The following is a 22,199-nucleotide window of genomic DNA, read 5'->3' as shown; positions in this document are numbered from 1 at the left end:
TCTAACCTGGGACTTATGATAACATTTTAAGTCCAAGGTCTTACAATGAAGCTTTGTAGTGTACGAGGGTTGTCCAAAAAAATCGTGCACTGCAGTTATTGTCGTGAGAGTTATTGATAAAAAGGCATGAATTATATATCACTTGAAGGGGAAATATGTCTCAAATAAGAAAACAAAAGATAAAGCCGTGTAACTGGCATGTCGTGAAAATGAATTGTCATAGTTACACTTACCTTAGTAACGTAATACCGGCGCCCGACAAAAAACTGGGTTAGTTCATTACTGTGATTGTATTAATTTTTTTTGCTTGTAAAGTGGCATTTGCTTTTTATGTCATAATTTGTTTTACTGTCAATAGAGGAATGATTGGTGCAAAGTATTTTGTAGCTTTTATTGTTCTTATGCAACGTACATGTAACATATTCCACCAGTGCACGAATATATTGGACAACCCTTGTCACATACGCCGGCCTTACGGACGGATGTCTGCCTGACCGGTTGTCATCGTCAACCGACTCTCGCTCCTCTACAAAGCGCTTTGTAGAGTAGAGAGTCGGTTAGTTTATTACTTTGATGCATCACATTATCCTAAAAACACTACATATAAACGTCAAAATTCAGAGAAAAGTGTGTGTACGTATTCCTAACGTCACTAGAAAATATGACGTCATTTGCTCTGTTGTAACGGTCGTATGTACAAACATTTCTGTGTGGTCGTCAATACTGTCATTACGTGTCATTTGCTCTGTTGTAACGGTCGTATGTACAAACATTTCTGTGTGGTCGTCAATACTGTCATTACGTGAAAATGTCAGTCGCTAAACGTCTGGAAATACGAACGATCATTAAATTTTGCGCAATTATTGGTAAAACAAAAAGAGACACCTACAAAGAACTTAAAAGGGCAAGCGGGACCAGTTCAGTGTCATGAAAGGCTGGTTTTTAAATGGCATACTGCTTCGATACCAGTATTATGGCAAATTGGTTAATAAATGTGCTGTATGACTGTATGACCAAACTGAAACGATGCATTATATATAAATGACAACAAAAAATATGTCAAACTATCCGTAGATTCGCTGAATTCTTTAACTTGAAAAGTTGCTACTGAATATTGCAGAGTAACAGGACGGGTAATAAATTGTTTCAGTCTCAACCACTATTCACTAACTTCTCTAATTACGTCATTGACAAAAGTTTGCACAGAAGATGGTGTTTACTGTTACTTCATACTTCATCCTGTTCTACCATAGTAAAATTTAAATCAATTAAAAACTGAATAGATGCATTTTTAAAAAAGTTAAAGTCATGGCACATGTTGCTATGGTGTAACCAGGAAGTACGCCAACGCACGTCCTTGTTTTATGCATTGTTTCAATCATCACACTTAACCTTATTATTTTAATGCTTTGATCTTTTCCACTGAAATGCCAGATGGTGAAAATGAGAATAAAATATTTACAATATGTTTGAAGTTAAGTGATCATAATGAAACTTAAAAGTTAGCTTTTGTTAAGCATACTATAAAAATGTTAGTGATATTATAAAACGTTTGTGATTTCCTGCTCCAATGCACGCTGATGGTCCATTAAAATCTGCAGAAGCACAAATGACTTATTACAAGTCCGTGAATAATGGGATTATAAATGATAGGTACATCTAAAATTGCATGCATAATATTATTGTTTTCCGACTTTCATGAATAATTGGTTGTTATGCGCAATGATGTCATAACCGCTTGATATTTTACAATATGTGGTGACTTAAATAATTCGACCAATCAGGACGAAGGAGCCAACCAGTGAAAAATAATCTTACAAAGCGGGTGTTCGATTTTCTTTTTTTTTTTCTTTTTACAAACTTGTAATTCATTTTTTGCATTCCAATGTATGATGTCCCTTTAAACATTTATAAACATTTGCCACATTGAAATAGGGAAATACGTTCCTGACACGCATTAAGAAGCGTTTAATTTCATGACCTATTTAAGAGTAAGAGATGGTATCCTTCAAGCATAAACGCATCGACCCTTTGAGTTAATTCTAAACTAGTATTGTTATTCAGCAGGAGTTATCCCATCATATTCCCGTCTCACCATACATACATAGCGACGATTTTAAAACAGGAATAATGGTATACAAGTTAACATGTGCACATATATAACTTGCAGTATAAATAACTAAAGAACCCTTCAAATAAAAGGAAGTTAAAAATGAGGTCTGTGCTCATCGGTAGCAATGGTAAATAAACCAAACGCGCACACACAATCAGTTGCGGTACAATTTCCCATTAGCAATTCATTTTAATGAATATTAATTCGTCAAAGCTGCAAAGTTTGCTGCCGTATGTTACTATGTTACTGTTTTAGAAAGGGATAATGGATTTAATCAGACCCACTCTTTTAATTTGAAAGAATCGCCATCATGCTACATACAATCGAATAGCACCGACTGTCCACAAGATGGTTGTTCCAATATTCAAGGCGTTCGTGTTAAATAGACAACCGAAAAGCACCGACTGTCCACAAGATGGTTGTTCCAATATTCAAGGCGTCCGTGTTAAATAGACAACCGAATAGCACCGATTGCCCACAAGATGGTTGTTCCAATATTCAAGGCTTTCGTGTTAAATATATTTTGACAATGGATTGTATAGAGTTGATTTGTCTATTGAATATGTCAAAAAAGAGTCGTGCTGTAAATACATTGTAATACATATATTTTTAATCTACATACAACTGACATTTTAAGAAAACATAAATATTGTATTTAAGTAAAAGTTTTACTTGCCTGACATTAACCACCTGACCTATCATTGCTATAGCAATGTTTTACATATGTTTTATCATGAACGTAAATATCATTCAGTACTTAAAGTGAAAAAAAATGAAATTGCATTATGATAATTCATGCTATATCATGGACGTTCTTTTCGTACAATGTAATAATGTGGAAACAGCAAAAACTGTCGTTGAAAATTAAACCATTTGTCATTTTTCTAACAACAGAAACATTATAATTAATAAGGTCTTGACAAGGTCGAAAATTTGTCAACAGTAGTCGTATACTACTGTAAAAAAAAATAAAATAAAAGTCATTTCGAAAGACGTTGTGTTGAAATCTTAAATTTGCAGAGAAAAAAAATCAAAATGAAAAGGTAAATAAACAAGGCAATATTTGGGAATCTTAATTGAATTTACTGACAATAAGCAATATAAACAGATATGATGTGATACCCGTGTTCCTTTCCTAAAATCAGCTTGATTCATTCCCGATCAAATGATTTGTTGATAATATTTGAATTTTATTCTTCAGAGAATGTCGGGGTTATATAAATGTTGAACTATTGTCATATACGATGACAATATATAGCTACATATATTTTACATTATAATGAAAGTCTTAGTAAAAAATCACAGGACACTTGCAAATGATTATATATAAAGAACGGCATTGCTTTTCTTCGATATACCGATTTCAATATTTTCCTTTTTTTTACATTTGGTACGTATTGTTAGTGCAGCTATATGTTACGTCTGTTGACATGAATGGGTTACTTACTTATTACTACTTGCACATTATTTTGAACAAGACGACTATGACAAGTTTTTCTACTTTATTCCATTTATATTTCCTTTATAGAAAGCATTTTGCAGTCAGTAATAATGTTATTGCCTTGTTAAAATAGTGTAAAAGTCTGTTTTAGACTTCAAAAAATCTCTTATTGAATAGCGCTATTATCATGTTCCACATGTGTTTGCTATTAGCATTTGACTTAAAGAGAAATTCAGACTATATATTATGTCATTAGCTGTCTAAAGTATTATTCAAACTAGGGGTAAAATATTTAACATTTGGTCAGATTCAAAGGGGTAACAAGGCGTTAGACATTGATTATGTAAAAAGTTAGGTTTTTTGTCATACTACGGTATTTCTAATTCTCAGCCTTTCCCATGTGTTAAAGGGCAAACTTCTTTTGATAATATTGTCATTGTCGTTCTGACTACCATTAACAAACGTTAAAAAGAGTAACAATAGATACAGGCACAAAACAGGATCTTTTGTTGTGGGGATAAATATAAACACTTGACTCAGAGAAAATTTCAGACACAGATTTAATTGAAAACTGTTTCTCTTTTGAATTTTAAAATGAAACTTTGATGAGTTCCTTTATCAGTTATAACTTTCCAACTTGATGCAATGGTGGATTTTTGTCTATATTGCAATGGATACAGAAATGTAACTTTTTAAGAAAATATTGTAAGTTAATTTATATATTTCAATGCAGAACAAAGACGTATTTATTATTCAAATCAATTCTGATAAAGCTGTAGTAATGATTTCAGGTAATGTTATATTCATGACGCATATTTACATAAACTTGTATTTATATTTTTTAATTGAAAATATTAAAAGACTATGGAGAACCAGGACTACGTGGACATATTGGCTATATTTTCTGTGTCACCAATAAATCATCGAACCCATAAATAAGATCACATAACCGTGTTGTTAATTTTGACAAAATTATGCCCCTTTCAGGTATTGCTTTTGAAATAAATTTTGACGATCTGTGGGCAAGGGGTTAAACTTAATTGCGGATTTTAAAGAAATTATGCTCTTTTTTTCTCGATAAAAATCAGTTGATACTTTGAGGCACCTTGCAGTTCACTGATACCTTAAGGATGTCGTTTTAGAACGTTGAAAACTTATTTTTGACATTGAACCCAATTTGTAGACAAGAATACACTACTCATTAGTCATGTTTATTTTATTTATATTTATAATGATAACAATAACGATAACGACAACGATAATGATATAATGTGTAGATACAATATCAAATAATATTTTTTTTTGTTATCAACTCATGACTCTTAGAAATTACAGTTGTATACAATGAAGATTTAATAAGAATGATAGACAGAATAGGTTATGTAAATTATGTAATCAAAATGTTATTGAATCTGAATACCATTTCTTGCTATGTTGCAGTAAATATGATGTTTTGAGAAAACAATACTTAGGGAATATCACATGGCCAAATATACATAGATTTAAGCAGCTTATGTAAAAAATATACCTTTCAAAAAAGAGAAATTTATAGTCGATGAAATGTAGAATCAATTACATGTATTTGAAATTTCTTACTACTTTTTAACGAATATTTAAATGCTTATCTCTGAAGTATAAAGTTGACGTTTATTAACTTATATTTTTCTGTAAATTTGTTTGATTGTATAAGTTTAAAAATGTAAATATGTTTATATTATATTAATGTTAAATGTCTTTGGCCATTTACACACATACACTATATGGCAAAGAGATTTAACATCAATATACAATGTTCCTTGTCGAATTGCCCATAAACTCGAGACTTGAAACTACAATAAAAAGTTACAGTTTTTATCAGCTTATGCGTTTTAGAAATTACAATTGTATACATGCTGAGAGCACTAATTGGTTCCAAGATATATGTGAGGAATATATATTGCTAATTTACGAAATATATGTAGTTGAAAAACTAACGTATCATTTCCTCAACAACAGACAAATATATGTATAGAACAAGTAAATATGGACACAACTATGTTTGTAACAGATGCACGTGCAACATACTAGTAGTATGTCTACAATGTACATGTAAAAATGCATTTAAAAATTCAAGTTATTAAAGGACTGAGGTTTTTTGACATGACGGGACTGGAAATATTATTTCGAGATAAATGTTCCATTTGATGTAAGTCTAGACCAATTACTTGTGTGCAAAATTTCAAATCATTCCCTCTCGCCGCTCTTCCAGAAAAAATATTTAATTATGAGAATTGACCAAAATCGAGAAGCGTTGCAACACGTTTCACTCAAATTGGCCTTCAGATAGGACTTTCATTTTTTTCTGAGTATGTTGTTAATATTCTTTTGTATATCTTTCTTTAAATGCACCAGTTGATCTATGTGTAAGAAATGCAACCTTCATGATTTTAGGCTTTTGAACCTTTGTGGAGTTCCTTTAACCGGTATTAATAATCTTAAATTTTGAGTATTGACTTGAATTACCTTTGTTCTACGAATGGATGGCGAAAGTGGCCTCAATGATTTTACAATGGAAGTTTAATTGTCCTTAGCCTCAATAATTTTGAGACAAACAATACACAGGAGTTTATTAGTTCCGATTACTGTCCACCGTTATTGCTTGTAGATAAAATTTGATCTACTTCCAAATTGTTATATTAGATGTTCTTGAAGTGTATTACCTAATATAAGAGATATTTGAGATAATTTCCGCAATAAATCAATACACATACAGTTCTTCTCCAATGCAAATTCTTCATTTAAAAGAAAGATGTCGGAAATTCAAAAAAACCAAAAAACAAAAAAAAACAAAAAAACGATTGTAATCTGTTGTTTGTCATAAGAACAGGGTAAGCAATGAATCCACCAATATCTTATTTTGTCACTCTCAAACAAGAGAAAAGCACAGTTTCACTGACATTTATTTGAGAAGGTTATACAGATATTAAAATCTATATGAGAATGACATTTTGTGATGTAGATGAACTGCTCTTACCCATTTTATTACATGCATTCAAGGAAACAGACGCTAAATACTGTAAGAGAAAACAGGATATATGATTTTGTATTTTACAAACTGTTTTTTCTTAATGAACAATATACATTATATACATTATATTTGAGTGACCAGTCAAATTATTATAAAGTAGGTCAACTAAAAAGAATTCGGCACGAAAAATTTCGTTACTTAAAGCCTGTCAGGATATGTTAATTTTGTTAAACCTCAAAGGAGAATTTTATGTAAACACGGAATTAACATATGGGACCGCACTGTACATTTCTAGAAGTACTTGCGTCTCAATAACTTTATGAATAGCTTGAAGTTAATAATGCCCCTATAGAAACCCGTCTTTTATCAGATAATCAGACAAAGAAAGTAGCTGGACAATCATTATGGTAAGTTAATTACATGTATCTATAATATCTAATGTATACTTTTAAAACACTTTTTTCTCAATATTCTTATATAAAGTTTCCTTTATTTAGAGTAATGTAGTGGGATGACACCCTACATAAAACGAAAGAAAATATTTTATTAAATTTCATCAAATTCAATTAAGATAATTCGGCAATATTTCTATCGTTTTTTTTATTATGAATACTTTTCACTGAAAGAAGGCGTTACCATGCTCGCTTTAGAGATTTATATCTAGCTTTGAATAGGACATATAGAAATAAGAAAAGCTTCTTTCATAAAAAGTTTAAAAAACGGAAAGTAATATTTTTTAAACAGTTACTTTCACACAATTCATTGCAAGTACAAAACGGGCATAAAACTCCATAGAACCAATGTAAAATGCATTAAACCACAAAATTTGACTTAATACCATTTACAACGACAAGATTATGTTTTATCTTTAAACGAAATCTAATTCAAGTCTCTTTTACGCCGTGTGTTTGTAACTAAACCTGCGTTTTAAATATGTATAAAACAGATATATACCATAAAGAATCGGCTGTCTTTTAAAAAAGATAGAATTGGAAAACGTCAAAATCTCCTTTAAAGTTAGTGTGTGTCTTGTTAGTATGAAACGTGGTCTTACATAGTGAAGTTCCACAAACCATGTTTACATAACGTTGAGAATATCTATCATGGTATGGTTGTTGTGCTTGGGATATTATCTTTATATTGCAAATTATACCTTGATAAATGAAATATTAACTCATATATACTAGTACATATATATCTATAACATTTCCGTTAACAAATTCAATGAATTAAACTAGTCCTAGTCCGCGAAACCTCCTGCAACATGTAACATAAACTGCAGCCATTTTCTGACATTATAAATTCTAATTTTGCTCGGCTGGCATATAAACAATTATAATATTAATTACTTAGTGTAAGTTCAATGAAAATGAATAAACAGAATATATCTCTAGTACACGAATATTTATGCCGTATCTGTCATGCGCTGAATTTCGCATGCTGTCGCCCCGAGCCATGTCTTGTCCTCGTAATGATAAATCACCCAAATGACAGTCAGTGAACACTAAAATCCTCGGCAACACTGTTTGCATTTTTTGATACAAAACTTTGTTGAATTCTTTCCTCTTTTTTTTCATTTCGTCAATATTTAATGAGAATTAAAAATTATGAGTGTTTGAATTATTATAGTGCATGATATTCGGAATAGTTTTCTCAGTGGATAACTTAGTTCCAGCTATTACAAAAGGAGTGACTTTATACCTAAAGGTATTTTCGTGTCTTTTTCTTTTTCCATATGCTAATATAATAAGATTCTTATCCCCGCTTTATTGACATTGTATCTGACCTTTACTAGTGAATAATAACAGCCTACATTTAATTAAATGCAGGTTTGTATTTTTTCCAATTAATTCCGGATTCGTTTCATGGATCTAATAGGACTACTAATATTTTGAAGAATGTTTTTATTTGTTTATTTGTGAATTGTATTTTGAAAAAAATTCTCCATAAATTATTATTTCTGTTTCTTAGAGAAATTAAACCGTTGATTGTTGAATCATCTAGACCACCATAATACTTTTACAGTTTTCTAATAGACTGATATCAGTGTTAGTCAGTGAAATAACTTCTTTTCTGTTTTTGTGCTCTTTCTTTGATAACAAGCCGTCAAAAAATTTAAGCGATAAGATCGATAAGATCTTCGTTATGTTCATTTTATAAGTATGAATTACTTAAAAATGTAACTAAACTATAATTTTCCTAATTTCAGTGCAAAACAGTTGTATTTAATCTACGTTATGATCAAACCTTATATAGCCACAGTAATATGTCGGCATGAAGGCAAACTACGTATGAATTACTTTCCTTAAAATTGGTATTATCAAACTTGACTTTTGGTTATCCTTAAACACGATAACAATATTTAACTGACACTCGATTCACGATCTGAACACCCGTTTTAGAGTCAAAATTTAATTTAATCATGATACCATAATTATTTTTGAAAGTAACAACAATTATGATAACCTATGTTATACATCATGAGAAAGTCGCGTATTTGTTTTAATGCGACCGCTCATGTTTCTTAGTGGTGTAGCTTCCTTTCCGGTCTTCACATTTACAAGGAATTCGAAAAAATAAAATAAATAAATACGCCAGAGAGTATAAAATAAGTATATAAGCTGTTTTGAGTGCCCAAAAAAAAGCCACGTGTTAGGCCCTACAAGCCGGTAATGAATCATGGTTGTGTCATGATAAGTTGGTCCAACAATATCCTGAAATTAATTGTACTCTCAACATACGCAAAAACACGACAATGCAGAACCCACATACGTTATGAGACGCCTTGGTGCCCGTGTTTTTTGGTATTTTCTAAAAATAGATTTCCTCAATATAAATCAATCCAAAGAAAAATGCGACTATGTTCTATTCGTACGTATTTCTAAGAAGAAATTTGAATTTCATTAAATCATATGTTATATTTCTAAGAACGATAAGCATATTGTAGCCTATATTTACCATAGAGGTTAGAAATATTATGTATAAATAGTGTCGAGTTTAATGTGATGTATAATTGATCAGATGTAACCATTTGAACTATCCTTTTATTTAAAGCTAGCATGTTTGCAATGTTCACACTGTCACGACAAATCGTTTGAAAAGATTTCTTTCTGTCCTATTTGTAGTGTTACACGTCAGGTTAATTATATAAAGTTGTACATATGACCCCCTTCTTATTCTCGTGTACCGCCCACGTGACACTTTTCTAATGAATATCACCTTTATTTAAGAGATGTAATTTTTATGTTTTTATTCCGCTTTAATGTCATCATTCACTATACAAGAGAAACGTTGGTGAGCTCTTGTAGTACATTGTAATATCTGCATTTAATATCGAAGGCTACATGAAGCGCTTCCACAACGTGACAGGGTGAGGTTTGATCAGGCAGATTTGTGAAAGTTTAATTTCTGACACACATAAAAAAATTACTCAGTTAAATGAAAATCCGATTGATCTTGAGTCCGTTAAAATTCGGACAGATAATGTTTTGTTGCTGTTTTTTGCTGAAAATACTTTCATTAGAGTATAATTCTTGATCAGTGGGGGCATGGCTGATCCCAAATGTTATAAGATCTTGGGCCCAAGCCTTTTTCGAAACCCTGTTTTTATGTATATTAACATGTTTATATGATCAGACTTTATCTTCATTGAAGTGGGTTCATTTAATTATTCCCAGACAATGTGTCTATTTGGTGATTTTCTACACACATGTCCAATGTTACTATCGTTCTATGTTTCGACAAATGTCTATAAATTGATGTTTCTTTACAGGTATTATAATGGTGTTTCCATTTAGTGCGTGCATCTGGTGTTTCAATGTTTTCACTCGGTGTTTTGATATAAGGTTTTCATCTAGGTTTCCGATATATGTGTTTGGTTGCGGTTTCCGTATAAAGTTTTCGTCGTGCATTTCCTTATAGTGTTTTTCACCATATGTTTCCCTGAAGCCGTGTATATTAAGATTTTCCAGTAGCATATGTTCATTTAGCAAATATTTCAGCTGTATAAATCAGAAACGTTAACTAGAACAAGACGGTGTTTAATATGTCAACAAAATAAAATCATGGTTCCGTTACGAAAAACGTCAACAACAGTAAATAAATTTCTCTATGAATTTTAATTTATACTCAAGTGGTCATTCGCGGTTGTTTTGTTTATCATTCCACATTTTACACTGACTTAAGTTTCATTTAACCGCCCGTGGTTTAGAAATCAAAACTTTAAGGAAATGATCAAATGCTTTGAATCAAGTGTTTCCATGAATCGCTGAAATTACTGAAATGTTTAAAAGTAATTATAAAATTAATCATAATTTGAAATAATTAAGTAAATGTTCACGTACTATGGTTAAAACCACAAAAAATAAGAAACTGGAAACCTAATTTTAGTACAAAACGCTCTGTCATTTTTCGTTTATTTTGATAGATATCGAGATCATGCAATTTTGTTTATCTTATCAAGCACATCATATGAATAAATTAACTATATACGGTATTATTATATCATTATTATGTAATTTATTCAGATGATTTCACTTTTTTTAGCAACTTTAATATCAACGATATATTTCTAATACATGCATATAGATAGTAAATAATGATTTAAATTGTTGACCATTTACAATATAACAAAAAACGAGGGGATGAAATGAAAGGGTTTATTGACTTTATGATTTAATTCTGCATTTTATGTGCATTGTAATAACTGTATAACAGTAACACAATAACTCTTCAGTAAAGAGTTATCAAACGATGCAAAGTGCTTTAAAACCGGATCTGAGCGCTTCAAAATCACAAAAAAACATTATAATTAATGCTTTTATTGTTGTACGATATGTCTTAGGTTTTTTAAAATTTGCCGATGATTTTAAGATAATTTGGCGACTTTCCACCATTTACAGACAGAAAAAGACCATCAAATGGCACTATTAACATTATTTTAGGTACTATATATAGCAAGTAGAAGCACCGACCTTCTGTAAGCTAATTAAATTAGAACTTAATAAGTAATCTGCCTTCCCTCCTTTACCGGTTTAGCTTTCATTTCATTCTAGAAATTAGATCTGAGATCAATTAGAGATCTACACAAAGGCCAGCTTATGATTTCGGTGCATGTTTATCTTTGGAATTGACAACATTACAATGCTTAATTGATGTGACAATAGTGCTTTAGAATGTGCTATCTCAGAAACGCACGTGAAATTTAGAGGTCGTCACACATCAGTCATGGAAATGTTCACTAACACGACAGAACACTCTATGACGACTGTCTCTGTTGTTCAGGGACTGGTCCCTGAAAAACACCCGTGCAAAATCCGCCCATCTACACAAAACAAAACGCGCCACATGATGACGTCCGTCTGCCTGGAAAATCTATGCCTTGTTGCAAGGAATCGATTATGCACCGTCAGATGACTTATTCTTCTCAGGTCAGGGATATTTTAAGCATCTTGAGAGTAGTTCTGCTTCATTCATAGAGATGAACGACCCGCATATACGTATTCTGGCAGTTAGACTTTACGCGTGGACGTTCTCTCCGAAGACGGAATCTGGTGGTCCCAAACTGTAAGAATCATCTCCACAAGACATGTGCACACCAGACTGTCTGGTAACGCCGGTGTAACGTACACCAGCTCGAGTTAAGACTACGGCAAAGCACGTGTCAGACAAACTAACCGCGTAACACATGCACTGACCAGTTGAAATGATTTACACATGTATAGTTTTTACAGAAATTACTGTTTTATTTGTTGTAATAAAAAGAGCACTGGTAGATCACATTCGCCCTGTTCAGATGTATTGTACATCATTTCAAAAGCGACATTTATTCGTATGGAAATCAGCCATGCATAGCATTATTAATTAGACATACAGTTAAAATATTGCTTGTTTTTTTCCACTTGTCTTCACGAAAGTAGATGCATCAATGATAACTTATTATGAAAAGGGCGTAATGTGAACTGACATACCGAATCATGGTCAAGACAAAAACTACCGTCTGCCTTTATTTTGCATATAAAAACTAACATTCTCTCTACATTTTTGCTTATAATTTAATCTGGTTTAAGGTCAGTTGGTACATAATAATTTTGGATAGCATTTATTTATTAAGCAATGGACAAAACTTTAACTTATTTGTTTCTCATGTGATATAATGCTTAGAGTTTAGATATTCATCTATATATTGGTAATAATAGATTTCCTTTTTGTTCTTTTTTCAAATGTCATTATAGAATGGTAGACCAACATACATGTTAAAGTTCATTAATGAATAATCATTTTCTAATCATCTTAAATAGAGGGTACCGAAAATGACAGTTTCATAGTTAAAGAAAGCATCCCTTAAATCATTCTGTTTTAAAACATCTGAATTGCTCGCAAAACCCACGAGACAAACAAATGGCAAATAAAGACTGAATTCACTGATTTAATCAAGACTTATCTCAACAGCATCAGGAGTTGGATGTCTTTTATATTTATTATCACTTACTTTTGCAATATAAGCAAACAAAAGATACGTATGATTTATTTTAAAACTATATAAATATAAGATACATGTGTCCGAGAAATTTAGATTAAAAATGTTCTTTAAAATATACCGAAACCATAGAGAATGTTTAGCCCCCTGAAGGCAGAAAGTTGACATAGCGGAAGTACAAATAGGTTTACTAAACACAGCAAGATATTTTATTTCTGTCAGATTGATGAGAGTGGGGAGCTTATGAGAGGCTGCAATGTTTTTGTTGTCTCTACAGCAATTAATCACATTAACTTTAGAGAAACGTCTTGTGTGCATTCGAAATAAATCAGTTGTACGAGCGTCATAAAACTTTTAATAGTTTTTTTTTGTCACGTGATTAAGTTTGGTACTAATTTGTCTTTTCAACAGAGAGATAAATGATTGATAATGATTGCAATAACTTAAAGTTAGCTAAAACATTTAGTTTTTCTATTAATTTTCCTTACCATAAAGCCACATAATTACTGAAGTTAAAAGGTTAAAACAGTTTTATATAGATGTTTAGAATCGGTCAACTTTAGAAAGTTCAGGGAATTTGATTACAATTCGTGAAATAACAGTCTTCCATACTAGTATGTGATAAAAATACATGTTATTGTTTATGGTTGGTATATATGTAATATACAGTTATAGTAACTGTGGTGTAAAACATATTTACTCGCATTTCCTTATTTTAGTCAGCGTGTTTCCGCATCTATCATCTTACACATGTCACGAAGTTGAGGTTATCATTAATTGTCGACTTCAGGCAACGTCCTTTGTAGGTTGTTATGTTAATTTTATTTACATATTTAGCAGTTATCTAGAATTTATGTTTCTTTTCCCTTCTATTTTGAACTACATGTTGCGTTATTTGTATGTCCTGTTTGCAAACAAATAAAATTCAGTATAACTGAAAACTGTTTTCATGTCAAGGCTATGTCAAAATTATATATACAAATGTATATGTAAATGTGGGTTTAATAAACTTAATAATACATGTAAACGTTATTATTATATGCTTCTTTATTTAATCTTTTTGACCCATCAATATTCTTTTTATTGATGTCCCATGACATGTTTACATGTATTTCACGAAGCCAGTCGTGAGCGAAAGTGTAAAGAACTTGTAAATTGCAGCAGCACACTGCATTCAGCTATTCCAACCCAAACCTTGTGTTTTATTCTGAACAAAAAATAAAGTTGTCCTTATAGCGTTTGATCGTGGAGCTATGTTATGCAAATTTTATTGCGTTGCTTAATGACAGAAAGGTGTGATATTTATGGAATATCATTTAAACTTAAAACTGAAAATTTCTCATATAAAGTTGTAATATAACACTTTACACATGTGTTTCATTTCTTTGTTCTTGATTCTCGTCATTGAATTTACAATCAACTCTATTCATTATATAAAATAGTTAACAGAACGAAACTTGACAATTATTGTATTTTTGAGAAACTCTCCGTCTCTTAACGCCACATAGTTGACTTCCAACGTTTCAAGTAATTACAACCGTGACCCTTTACTGTGTACGTTATGCAAAACTGGTAGAAGTTCCTTTCTTTTTCCGTTTTTTCTTTAAATTGTCTCACATTTGACAATAAGGGTCGTCTTGAGTTTGTTACACAAGAAGAAATTATGTAATTGTAGTAAATTATTTCAGTGGTGTGTTCCACTTTGCTAGAATCTTGTTAATGTTTTTCTTCTATATCAACATTTATACTAGGAGATATGTCATTTTGATTTGTAATGAGGAAAGTTAAGTCTATGTCTAAACTATTTTTATTTAGTTTCAATTTCTCATATACCTTACATATGCAATGGGAAAGAAACTATTATCAAATGATATCTTTTTGTTGCATTAGATAATTTGAAAAAAACAAGAGATGATTTAGTTAAAACAACTAATCTGATAGGAAGATTTCGCATCTTCAAGTTCATAAGTGTGGCGCCACGATTTGTTTCGTTTATGTTGGCTCACGATATTTTGTTTATTCAGTGCACTTATGTACTGATGTCTTGATGGCGGTGGGTCTCTTTCAATACCAGGACTGTGTCACATTGAAGATGCGGATACATTTCAATTTACATTGAATGTTTAAAGGATATTTGTTATTCTGTAAAATATTTTTAATTGAGCTAGTGCCCCGACTTGCAGTTACATTCTTTTCTGAACTACGTGTATTGTTATTGGTTTTAGTCCACCATTTCTCTTATTAACATATTACAATCTTGGTATGATTAAGAACATTTTGATTTTTCTTCATTTTTAATAAAGCCTAAAAGACTGTTACATACTGATTACGGAGAGAGTTTCAAAACAGCTTTTCAAGCTTGCTACTCAATAAATTTTATTTTATGTACCTTATTATGTAAATGTATAGATTATAAATAAATATTGTTTAAATTAAGACTGGTACATTGACAAGAACTAGATTAAAACATAAAAACAATAACATATTATTTGCCCTAATATCATGAACTGTTAGTTGAAGATGAGTTATGTAACTACGTAGATCACAGTATTCATTTTGACATGCTTGTTATTCTTTAATTTGATTTACACATTCACACCATTCTGAACCCTAGTAAGACATATGTCATTGACATTAGTCAAAATCTTGCACGGAAAAAAACCCATATCGGCTACTATAAGTCATTCAGCATAAGCTATCAGTAATATAAGGTATGGTATATAATAGAACAAATCACGAGACGTTGAGATGGTACGTGTTCACATTGATAAACACGGGAACCATGCCTTATAGAACGAACGATCTATCATATAGGCTGATGTCGTCTGCTAACTTTATAGCGTCATTGTAGAATAAAAAAAATAAATGTTTCGTATAACTACCGTAGATATATTAATAGACAAGATTAATATGTATTCTTTGAAATGATTATAATGAATAAAAAGCGTCTTTGCATTGATTTAAGTCCGCATTCTAGATACAAATCAATACAATAAACCCAAATGAAATCATTAGAAATATTTTTTTTAATTTGTTTGCTGAATTAACCAACAAAAGAGAAACAAATTGCATTACGCGCTGTATTGCCAAGGAACAATTTTGTATAATAATGAGCCTGTTTTCAGCTTCGAATTCTCAGAAAAATATCTATATTATATTGGCGACATGAAGATTACACCAAAAGTAGTCCATGGACTATATTTTAATCATGGCGAAGTCATGAAGTTATGTAAATTCTATCATCGATCAAAACTTTCATGTTATACATTCCTAACGCAATAAATTATGATAGAAGTATACGGAAAATGTGTTAGTGGTCAAGACTGACCGATAATTGTGGCGTAGGTCGCGTCAGAATGATACTAGTACGGACATATTGACTGATGTTATACTAACGGGCACTTATTGCCCAATCAAACACTCATATCAATATCAGCCATATTAACTGATTTGCGTCACTACAATTTAAGAAAAATCTAAAAAATTTATCATATCTTTGCAAGTTGTTCGCAATATTAAGATTTGAACTGGCAATATGATTAAATAACCCTTTTAAAAATAAAATACAGTTTATTGAAACGAATATTTGTAACATCGACATTTATCAAAAATCATAATCCAATGAAGTAACTTGAAATTTCGTTGATTTACGCAGATATAGATATGATTTTTTCTCCTGAAACAAAGGAATGTGGGTTTTAAACAATGTTAGATAATGGGCCATAGTAAATTTAATGTTTTTTAATCTTTGCCATACTACAGTAAATACCTTAAATTCTGGCTTGTTCATCTTTCAATCTCAACAAAATTATTCATGATTTTAAGGATTTTTGAAATATGTACTGACAGGATAGTCTTGGTCTGCACTGGCCACATCGGTAAAATATGTGGCCGCCAGCTGCCTGATTTCTAAACAGATTATGGCTACTGCATACATAAACATACATGTATTTCTAATGTTCTCTCATAGTCAAACTTGTCACAAGTTTATTTTTCAATATGTGATACACGGAATATCATAAGGACAATCGTGGTTATATCAGTGCGATAGTACAAGGGCGACAATGCAATAAATCGATATTGTGATGTCGACATCACGATACCAATATCTTTTCACCACCATTGCATTATCGCCATCGTACTAACTTGTTGCAATATCGTATCGTCGGCATTGTATTGTCTTCATAGAACTGTCGCATTGTCGTAATGGTATTGCTATCAAGTCGTCTTACGTTCTCGAAACCTTCAAAAAATTTTGGTGACAATGCACGGCATAGTATCAGACTTCAACTGGAAGTGATCTTTTACCTCTGTGAACCCTCAAATTTCTTCCCACCATACAGCGACAGTCTAAAGGAATCTCACAGACTTAATCTTAGTTTCAGTACAAATTATGACCATATTTACACCAATGAGACCATATATGATTGTTTGGGAGGTAGCTGAGACCCCCGTTGACTTTCAGGATATCTAATTAGAGATTAGGACCTTTTGACATCAATGAACCTTTTTTGGTCTGACAGACTTTTGACTTCCGCAGACTTTCAGGAATCTTGGTTCAATTAAAGAGTATGACATTTTGACATCTAGGAACCTTCTTTCCTGAGACGATTTTGCAAGTCTGTGCCAATTGCTTGCAGACGCTCTATGGAACTTTCCATATCTATTCCACTAGTAATAATAATATAGTTAATTCGTTTAAACAGATCGTGTCTTTGTGGCGGGGCCGCTTTATCGTTTCGACGCGTCTTAGCTTTTTTCGCCTTTTATGATTAGATAGTTTCAAACGACGGTGTTTAGTGAATTTTATAGAGGATATTTGTTTGTTTTGAGTGAATATGAAATATATTTCACTGAGAAGTGAGAAAAAAAATGAAATATGTATCACGAGCGCGTAGCGCGAGTGAAAATATGAACATTTTCTCACTTCGATGTGAGATATAGTTCATATTCACGAAAAGCAAACACATTTTCTTTTTATTTTATGTGCCTTTTGAAAAGTGCTTTTAGACCGTTTACTACTGAAGCGCGGAGACTACGCGCGCGTAAACAATATGACGGCAAACGTTAACGCTGCAAGCAAAATAATCCTTATTTATTTATATTTCTTTTTGCGGTCTCATTGTCAACAATCTTACAAAATTACGGACATTTGAATCGAGAAATATGTCATTTAGAATGAAATTAAACAGTTATTTTTAATGCATGTTTAGGGAATCCAGACTTATAAATACGTACGCAGAGTGGGCGTGGCTTATATCACCCAAATCTATATCACCACACTGTGACTGATATAATATGAATATATTTCATTGATAGAACAGTATTTCATTAGTTAGCATCAAATAAATATAGGATATTACATGAGTGTCTTTTCATATTGAATTTATTAAACGAGTTTGATAAAATAATAAATTGCGAGGCTCTGCCGAGCATTTTATTATTTTATTCAACGAGTTTAATAAATTCAATGTTAAAAGACACGAATGTAATATTCTTTTTATCACAGGTAAACTTTTGCCGCCGAAAAAGCGAAAACTTGTCGTTATTTTCCCTTATAAGCGCGGTAAAATTAAGCAACGTCCGCTAACGTAGATAGATATTTTATTTCCTTCAGTATACATGAAGAGCACGTCCGAGGGCTTTAGCCCGAGGGCCAATGCGGACCAAGTGTGCCGATATCTTCCTTCAGGCACACTTGCCCTGTATCATAACCTTTTTATTGCATATGTAGACACTCAATTATGTTATTCTTCTAAACAAAGTTTAATGTTTTATCTCCATACTGTTTTCTAACAAATCGTGTCTATTTTCTTCACATTTTCCGTTCGCCACAAACATTTGTATTTTAAATATCTGCTCATTAAATTTCTATAAAATCATATAAAAATGTGCAGAAATTTAATCTTTATCTATCCTGTTGCGTGTTATGCTGATAAGTTAACTATAAGTTATATCTTGAGCGCTCCAACGTCAAAACTTGTTTACGTCAACCGGACGTGACGTCATGATATGGATTTTTGGCACACTAGCAAGTGTGCCGATATCTGGCACACTTGCTCAATGCATGCTTATATCGGCACTCTTTGGGCAATATCAGCACACTTCCTTAGCATTTTTGTTACTATTTATAGTAACAAATGCAATAAACTAGTATAATATCGTTTTGACGTCGACGTCATTTAACGTTAGCGGACGTCGCTTGATTTTACCGCGTTTATAAGGCAAAATAACAACAATTTTTCGGTTTATCGGCTCCAAAATTTAACCTGTGATATGAATAAAATAATAAAATGCTCGGCAGAGCCTCGCAATTTATTATTTTATCCAACTCGTTTAATAAATTCAATATGAAAAGACACTCATGTAATATCCTCTATATTGGCCTACGAGACCGCTAAAGCCCTCGGGCCAATACCTCTTCTTGGCCAATATTGCATTCAGACACACTAGACCTGTGTAATAACCTATAAATACGCAACGGCAAACACTATAAATAGAAAAAAAATGTGAATTTAAACGTATATGAGTTTTGTCCATGTAATATGACTGTGGTCAGGTGACGTGATGCGCCAAATATCGATATCGGTCCGACTTCCGGTTGGGCCGATATCGATTTCCCACTTCGGGTTGCTAAAAAAACGCGGAAAGATTGACAATTTTATAAGAAAAAATACGTTTAACTGAAATATATCTTGATAAAAAAGCAAAATTGAAGAAACACTTGAAAAACAATCTCCAAACAGTTAAATAACGCCAAAATATATTAAAAACAAATGTTTGTGAGGAAATGACGTCAACGTCATTAGACGACGTCAAAAGTCCCTCGCTTTTTAAAATAAATTATACATTGTCGCTGAACAATGTTTTCAAACGATTTTTTTAATTCTATAATGAAAACCAAAACATAAATGAGCACATGCAATAAAAAGGTTATAGAACAGGTCTGGTGTGCCTTAATGCGATATGGGTCTACAAGATCGGTATTAGCCCTCGGGCTCTTTTAATGGGCCAAAATCGAATAAAGGCACATCAGACCTCTGTAATAACCTATAAATATATCCCGCCTCTAAACCAATGAAAATTCGTGAACTTTATTAGCAGTATTATAATTGCGGCTAGTATTGTGCAATGTGAGTTTGCTTTAAGTCTTCTTGGAATCCATGTTGTTATTCATTACTTTATATTCTAGCATAAAACTGCCGTTATAACCATGATTTCGGGGTGTTTTAACAGGACCAAAAAGGTCTTTTAACAAGGAGATTCTAGCGCTCATGCGCTGTTAAAACACCTTTTTGATATACGTTTTCCGTGGCACAGCGTCAATACATTGTGGCCCGGACGCTGCTTAACTAAAACGGAAATGACGTCACGGTCACATACAACGCTGACGTTCCCGTGCAATCCGAGGAAAATCAGTGATGTTGCTTGATTGTGTATGGATTGTGTTAGATTTATGCATGCTTTATGCTAGAATAGCGTTAACGAATGATTGTTCCGTGTCATAACAACTGCTGAAACCCTCGGGATACGTTGGGTCGGGTACCAACTAATCCCTTGGGTTTCTACAGATATTTTAACACGAAAAAAGAAACATGCGTTATTCCTATATTATATCAGAGTTCTTTAGTACTGACGGCTCATCTAGGGTTCAATATGGCGCGGTTCATATAGTTATTTTACCAGTAATATCTATAAAGGAAAGGGTTAAATGAGAATCATGAAGGAAGTTGAATAAATAAACTTAAAGAAAACTTAACATTTCTTGTAGAATATGATTGGTCTTGCGAAGCTATAATTACACGAGGTCATTCAAATATCTTGCAAGCAAATTCGCTGAATTAATGTTTACCGCCGACAGCATCATATACTGATTGAAAATTAAACAATTGCAGGATACATTTCGAATAAAGACTCCGGGGAAATAGTCGGTTAAAGCATAAATTATCAGGGCCCATATCACTCAAGGTCACGGCGATAATGCACATGCCCTTTTTGTATTGAAGGTTCCCACACAATTAAAATTAGATATATTTAACATTTGAAGACATGAAATACTTAAGTTATCTGACTGAATATTAAGCAACCAGGGGTCTTAACTTCGGGTAAGTGCCGTCAATATACACATCTCCGCTTGGTATTAGATGTACCCACATAGTTTTGTTTAAATTATTCAGCAGATTTGTTGAAGAATAGGGTTGAATTAATGCTTTTCTATGAACAATAAATGATAATAAATTATGGATCATAACTCTGTATTAAACGGCCAAACGGGAAATACTGATGATGATGATGATGATGATGATGATGATATGCACATCTTGTTTGTTTGTTTATGTGTTTATCTAAAGTCGCCGCCGGAAAGCCCATATAAGCGACCGTACCCTCAAGTCGGACCAAATCCTTTAGTGTCCCGTCGAGATTTTTCGAGATGCGCATCTCCTCTTTATATTAAACTAAATTTCGTTGAAATTCCTAGAGCGCAGAAAAGCAATAGTTCTATATACAGTGTTTTATAAATAACAACAACAACAAGGGGCAATAAGTCTGTTTTTAAAAAGAAATGGAGATATGCTGGTTATATGTGCAACTGGTTTGTGAATGAAGGTTCCTACAAAGTTGCAGCATCGATATCCATCCAGAAGTTGCTGAAAAATAGCGTGGAAACGAAATGATTCCATATACAGTGTATAATAACTAATCAATGGCCGGATAGTGCGGAAACTAAATCTGGACTGACAGGCGGACGAACACGCTAAAACAGTCCCATCACTCCCGATTTCATCAGCGGGGGAGGGGATAAAAATGTCTGTAGTTTTAGTTCCAATAATTGATTTCAGTCCTAAAAATTTGTGACGTTTGTGACTCAGTGAAAAGCATTGAAGAAAACAATATTTATCTCAAATTTGTGACATTTGTGATTTTAAACTCGTGACGAATGTGATTGTCTAAAACATTGGATCACATGCATCACAAAATTTGTGACGAATGTGATCTCATTCTTCACAATTGTGACGAATGTGATTTGTGACACATGTGGCCTTACAAAGCTATTCCTTAATACTAATATAGATGTATCGTTTATATCTCATCCAAAATGATGCGCATTTCTATAAGAATGCATTTTGAGGAGTTTTTAAAAGAATCTTTCTATATTTTT

The 22,199-nt window shown here is 32.4% G+C and overlaps 1 protein-coding gene across 2 annotated transcripts in view; it reads left to right on the top strand.

Moving 5' to 3' along the window:
- The first annotated feature begins 8,038 nt into the window (after positions 1 to 8,038).
- The window catches only part of LOC132753932 (ferric-chelate reductase 1-like), a 49,254-nt gene continuing 35,093 nt past the window's right edge, over positions 8,039 to 22,199 (top strand). For both annotated transcript variants that reach the window (XM_060744518.1, XM_060744509.1), the window contains exon 1: positions 8,039 to 8,268. In XM_060744518.1, coding sequence (XP_060600501.1) covers positions 8,194 to 8,268 — 75 coding nt within the window. In that variant the 5' untranslated portion in view covers positions 8,039 to 8,193. The remainder of the gene's footprint in view (positions 8,269 to 22,199) is intronic.

This window comes from Ruditapes philippinarum, unplaced genomic scaffold (assembly GCF_026571515.1).
Source record: "Ruditapes philippinarum isolate M1 unplaced genomic scaffold, ASM2657151v2 ctg596_1_1_1_1, whole genome shotgun sequence".
In the NCBI taxonomy this organism is placed as follows: Eukaryota; Metazoa; Mollusca; class Bivalvia; order Venerida; family Veneridae; genus Ruditapes; species Ruditapes philippinarum.
Note: the sequence above shows the minus strand (reverse complement) of the source record. Positions and strands in the feature narration are given on the sequence as shown.